The 6,000-nt window shown below is 64.6% G+C and overlaps 1 protein-coding gene across 2 annotated transcripts in view; it reads left to right on the top strand.

The window, feature by feature from the left end:
* Positions 1-6,000, top strand: part of CACNA1H (calcium voltage-gated channel subunit alpha1 H) — a 66,974-nt gene that overhangs the window by 38,682 nt on the left and 22,292 nt on the right. For both annotated transcript variants that reach the window (XM_025370173.1, XM_025370172.1), the window contains exons 2-5: positions 1,802-1,913; positions 2,234-2,367; positions 2,739-2,836; positions 5,383-5,542. In XM_025370173.1, the coding sequence (XP_025225958.1) occupies positions 1,802-1,913; positions 2,234-2,367; positions 2,739-2,836; positions 5,383-5,542 (504 nt within the window). The remainder of the gene's footprint in view (positions 1-1,801; positions 1,914-2,233; positions 2,368-2,738; positions 2,837-5,382; positions 5,543-6,000) is intronic.

Genomic DNA, 6,000 nt, shown 5'->3' with positions numbered 1-6,000 from the left:
AAAAAAAAAAAAAAAAAAAAAAAAAAAAAAAAAAAGAAAATCCCTCCCCCCGGGAAATGACGGCCCTCAGAGATGCACAAAGACAGTCCCCAGCCAGCCCCGCAGAAAGGTGCTATTTGCAGCAGTTAGGGGACAGAGGTGCCCGAGGCGGGGGGCAGAGCTGCCATCCGCCGTCGTTCCCTTGCACTGGCATTGGGTCAGGAGGCCAGGAGAGGCCAAGGGGCCTGGCACGGCTTCCACAGCGGGGCCTCCGCTCCTGCCCCCACCACCTTGAGCCGGTCACGCAAACCCCACCCCCACCTCATCCAGCAAGGACCGTGTTCCGAGGCTTGCTGTGAGCGCGCTCACACACTGGCCGCTGGGCTTGCACTGGGTGCGTCACCGGTAGGCGGCAGTGCGTGCTGTGGCCTCGCCCACCTACGGGACAACGGTGTGGCCGTGCCAGCATGCCAGCTGCCTTGGCGGGAGGCTGATTTCAGCTTCTTGCAGCCGTGTTACAGCTGAGGGTCTGTTACTGCTGAACCCATCAAGTGTAATTACTGCCCTCTTGGCGGGAATGCGTAATTACATCGGTGGCCTGGTAGCCGTGGCACTGGCATCAAATGCTGACCTGCCAGGAGGCTGGGGCCCTGGCTTTGTGGGAGGGAGGGTTCTGGGATGGGTTGCTGGGGTCCCTGAGGGAGGGGCTCCAGGCTGGACTGACAGGCGAAGGCAGGGAAGGTCCTCGTCACTGAGCCTCTTCCCCTCCTACTGTGGCAGCTGCCCTTGCTGTCATCCCTGAGAGTTTCAGACAGTCAGACCCTGACCTCAGTGCTGCACACAGCACCCGGGACCTTTGCTGTAGTGAGCATGGCCCGTGTTGGGCAGGGGGCGCTGCTGCTACCATCATCCTGCCAGGGGTGAGGGGGAGCCCCGGGCGCTGAGGCCTGTGGTCTGCGCGAGGTGGGTGCCAGGAAGGGCGGCCACTGAGAGTCAAGCACAGGCCCAAGTCCAGAGCCAAGGGTGGGGACAGCCACCAGGCTGCCCCCGAACTAGCTGTGAGTGGATGCCCAGCTGCATCCCCTCCTCAGTTCCCACGTGTTGGGGACGGCAGGGGCTGGCAGAGCTGGGGGACTTCCCGAGGCTGTTTGCTGACAAGTTGGCGTTTTCTAAATGCCGACTTCTGTCTACCTTAAGGAAGGTCGCTCCAGGTCCACAGTCATCACCGGATTGCCCCTCCCTCCTTCCTCTGGTTCCCTGGTCAGAGTGGGGCCCTGCAGCCCTGGGACGGAGGGCCCGGAAAGCCTGCCCCAAGTGTGCCGCCGCCCAGGCCTGGAGGGTGGGACGGGGAGTCCTGTCCCGGTGGGTCACGTGGCGGTACCCGGACATCCCCTGGAGCCCTCCCAGTTGCGCAGGGCGCCCTGCCTGCAGCCCCCCAGCAAGGGAGCCCTAGGCAGCCTGGGCCCCACGTGGGCAGCTAGGCTCTGGGAGTCTGAGTGGTCCTCAGTGGGGCCTCACTCCTGACGCGGCCAGCCCCCCGAGGGTTCCTGCACCCCGCTTTCTTAATGAGCCAACGCCGGGGGCCTGGGGGCCGGGTCTGGGACAGCGACCCCCACGGCGCAGAGCCCGGCCAGGCGCAGGCTCCCGGTGCCACCTGGTGGCTGCTTTCAGGACTGTCCGTGGGCCCTGCAGGTCCCCATCCTGGACGCCCCCACGCGCGCACACCCATGGCGGGGCACCAGGCGACCGGGTGGACACTTGGAGGGCCCCGTGGGGGCGGGTCCCGGGCTGCGCCGGCGTGCTCCTTAACCCGCGGCGACACGTGGTTCGAGCACGTGAGCATGCTGGTGATCATGCTCAACTGCGTGACCCTGGGCATGTTCCGGCCCTGTGAGGACGTCGAGTGCGGGTCCGAGCGCTGCAACATCCTGGAGGTGAGGGGCGTGGCTCGGGGGCGGGGCGGGGCGTGGCTCGGGGGTGGGGCGGGGCTAGGGCGAGGTGAGGTTCAAGGCGGGGCGGGGCATCGGGTGGGGCGGGGGTGTGGCTCGGGGTGTGGCAGGGTTGGGGGCGGGGTAAGGTTCAAGGTGGGGCGGGGCGTGGGGGCGGGGCTCAGGCTGGGGCGGGGCTCCGTGTGGCGGGGCTGGGAGCGGGGTGAGGTTCGGGGCGGGGTGTCGGGTGGGGGCGGGGCTCAGGCTTGAGGGGAGTGGGCTGAGCTGAGCCGTTCCATGGGCTCTCCTGATTTCTCCTCCCCCAGGCCTTTGACGCCTTCATTTTCGCCTTTTTCGCGGTGGAGATGGTCATCAAGATGGTGGCCTTAGGGCTGTTCGGGCAGAAGTGTTACCTGGGTGACACGTGGAACAGGCTGGATTTCTTCATCGTCGTGGCGGGGTAGGCCCCGCCTCGGAGAGGCCACAGCGCTGGCGAAGGGGCCCCGCCCCCCCCCCCCCCCCCCCCACAGGGATCCCTGTGTCCCACCTGTAAAGAAAGATGGGAGGTGTGTTCTGGAGGGATCCAGGTAGAACCAGGGACCCTGTCTGGGACTCCGGAGATCCTCCTTCCTGGGCACAGGTGAGGGAGGTGGCCGCCTGGTGTGACCAAGGGTCGTGCTCCTGCTACCTTGGGGGCTATCCTGGCCGATTCAAGGCCCTCCGGGTGCCGGGCTGGCCGACTCTGTGCCTGCCCACCTTGCTGTGCACCCATCCCCACCTCTGGCCGCCTGGGCCCCTCGCTGAGCTGCTCCCTCTCGGCCCCACCCCCAGCATGATGGAGTACTCGTTGGATGGACACAACGTGAGCCTCTCGGCTATCAGGACCGTGCGGGTGCTGCGGCCCCTCCGTGCCATCAATCGCGTGCCGAGTAAGTGACCAGCCCCACCTGGGCTTGAGACCGACAGACTTGGGTGTCCGCCAGCCCTGCAGAGCTCTCAGAAGGGCTCACAGGAGCACAGGACTGGGAGGTGAAGATTCCCAGGCACTCAGGCCCCAGCCCGGACCCCAGCACTGGGGGGGCCCCTGCCACTATCCGTGTGCCCTGCAGGTCTGGGGAGAATCAAGCTGGGGTGTGGTGGGCAGCTAGCATTCACAGGGTCCCTGGCTCCCACATGGCCGAGTGACAACCTCAAGTTCCTCCTCTGCATGGCATCTGGGGCAAGGCTGGGGGCCAAGCAGATCCCTGGTGGATTTGCTGTCTGGCGCATCCTAGTGTGGCTCATGGCTGGTGGAGACACCCTTGTGAGTGCAGCTCAGCTCAGCTGGGGGCTCTGTGCAGCACCCCCTTCACTCCCACACAGGCCAGGGGAGAGCCTGACACCTGTCCTGAGGACAGCTCACCCTCCCTACCCGCCACTGCTTCTGGCCCCCACCCTCCTGCCAGGAGCCCCACCCAAGGGAAGAGGGGAAGCTGGCTGGCCAGGGCTGGGCCTCCATGTCCCCTGCTGAGCAGCTGATTTTCTAGAAGGAAGGCTGGAAACCCTTCAGGACTTGGCCAGCAGGCGTGAGGAGGGGGCCTGGTGGAGAGGAGCTGCTGTGTGTCTGCTGTGCGCTGGGGATGAGGGGAGGCAGAGGAAAAGCTTCCCGGGAAGTCCCATGCCTTCTTGTTTGGGAAAGATCCGGTCAAACCCGGGCCACCCACCGGCGTCAGGGGATGGGGTGGGATCGTTCTTTAAAGCCCTCGGCTACATTCAGTTGCTCTGGCTCCTGGGGGTGGGTGCAGCTCCCACGAGGCCGTAAGAGGCCCCGAGTGCACGCTGTGTGTAGGAGTGGCCCCATGTGTGCACATGCCGGTATAACACAACCTTTCTGGCTACCTAACCAGGGTCCTGGTGGCCCTGGCACTCAGGGCTTGACCTGCAGCAACCCCCCAAAGTCACAGATCCCCAGGGCTAGGCACTCCTTCCCCTGGAGCCTCTAGCTTCCCAAAAGGCAGGTGCCACTTGTCCCCGAGCCGCTGGTTCCCGAGCCTGCCTTCCCCCTGCCTGCCTTGGCTCAACTGTGCGGCTCAGATAGGGCTTGAATACTGTGTGACACTGATTAACAGAGCCTGAACCTCAGTTTCTCCTAGAATAGTGGCGTACAGGGGTAGCCATGACCCCAAGGGTGGCTGAGCCTGCGGTGAGTGGACGCACGTGTGGCTCTTGGCCCTTTGCCCGGCACCCACTGTATGCTCAGTCTGCACACCGGCCTGGCCCCACCTGTTGGAGCATGAAGTAACCCAGCATACACAGCCCCCTGGAATTCCACAGATGTTTACTTTTCAGGTTAAATTCCCAGAGTGGCGCTAATTGTGGCCAGCAGTCTGGCCTCCTGGGGACCTGCTCCTGTCTCGAGGGAATTAGGGAACTCTTCCAGACTGCATAATAACGTTCCTGATAATAAGGGCATGTTCAGGGCTGCATCCCATTCTGTTGGCCTGGGGTCCAGTCTGACCCTAGGATCATCTGTGATCTTTGAGGCAGTGCGGTCTGGCCAGGGCAGTGCTCACCGATTGTCTGCTCCTGTCGGCTCTTTTGACACTTCAGTGCCCCTCCTGGCTCTGACTCACCCCATGACCTGAGGGGCCCATTTTGCCATTGATACCCGTGGGTGCTGGGTGAGACCTTAGCGTCCCCAGGCTCCTGGCCCAGGGCTCTGCCTGCAGCCTCAGCCTGGCCTTTGCTTAAATTTGGGGAAAAGAACGTCTTGGGGGAGCAGGCCCAGGATGGAGCAAGGGGCGCATGGGGCTTGGCTGACCCCCTTGCTGGATTAATCTGGAGTTCACGTAGCTCATAGCACCCAGGACCGATGGCTGCAGTGGTACCTCTTGAAAAGCCACTGCCTGTCCTCCCCACCACCTCCAGCAGCCTCTCTGAGGTGGGGCTCTGCTCTGGCAGGATTCTCACTGGGCATCAGAAAGGTTTCAGGATCCCAGAGCTGCTGCAGAGACCCCCGGAGGCAGCCCACCACCTGAGATTCTGGGGCTCCCGAGGCCGCTGCTGCCTCGATGGCGACTTCAGGGTGCCGCTGGACAAGCCTTGAGCGCCACTAAGCTCCACCTGGTCATCCCGAGCCCCTGAGATACCGCACGGTCAGACCTGCCGCGGGCAGTCCCCTGCCTCCGCTCCCACCCCTCCACACCGCAGCCCTCCAAAAGCAGCAGGCCTGCCATCCTGGGATGGTTGGAGGTGGAGACCTGGCACACCTCTGGATGGGTGTCAGTGTCCCTGGAGGCTGGCGGTGGTAGGAGGGGAGCCCCGATCACCCTAGGGGTGCAGGAAAGTCACCAGGGGGTGCCCTGAGTCAGTGTGCGGTGGGCGTGGACACCCGCTGTGAACAGTGGACGGGACTCAGCGGATCCAGGAGGGGCTGTAGCCCCGAGGACGCCCGTGCAGGGCTTAGGAGTGCCAATCCTGGCCCTGCTGCCCACAGGCATGCGAATCCTGGTCACTCTGCTGCTGGACACGCTGCCCATGCTGGGGAATGTCCTTCTGCTCTGCTTCTTCGTCTTCTTCATTTTCGGCATCGTTGGCGTCCAGCTGTGGGCTGGCCTCCTGCGGAACCGCTGCTTCCTGGACAGTGCCTTTGTCAGGTGCCCAGGCCCCACCCCCGTGACCCTTGTGAGGCCCCGCCCACCATGCATGTAACACACCATGTGGCTCCACCCAACACAGTTACCGCCCCACGTGGCTCTGCCCATCATGCAGTCACCCGCCCCCCCCCCCCCCCTCCCTCCCCGCCCCCGCCCCCCCTGCCGCCACCTGTTCCTCCTGTCCTCTTCCCCCCCCCCCCCCCCGCCCCCCTCCCCCCATCATGGCTCCGCCCACCATGCAGTCATCCGTCCTTCCCGCTCCCCCCATGGTTCTGCCCACGATATAGTCTCCGCCCACCATGCAGTCACCTGCACCGCCCCCCACCCCATCATGGCTCCGCCCACCATGCGGTCTGTCACCGCCCCACATGGCACTGCCCATCATGCAGTCCGGCCCTGCCCCACATGGCTCCGCCCACCATGCAGTCAAGTCCCCGCCTCACATGGCTCCGCCCACA

The sequence above is a fragment of the Theropithecus gelada genome, chromosome 20 (genome assembly GCF_003255815.1).
Source record: "Theropithecus gelada isolate Dixy chromosome 20, Tgel_1.0, whole genome shotgun sequence".
Taxonomy (NCBI): Eukaryota; Metazoa; Chordata; class Mammalia; order Primates; family Cercopithecidae; genus Theropithecus; species Theropithecus gelada.
This window is presented reverse-complemented; position numbering and strand designations above follow the sequence as displayed.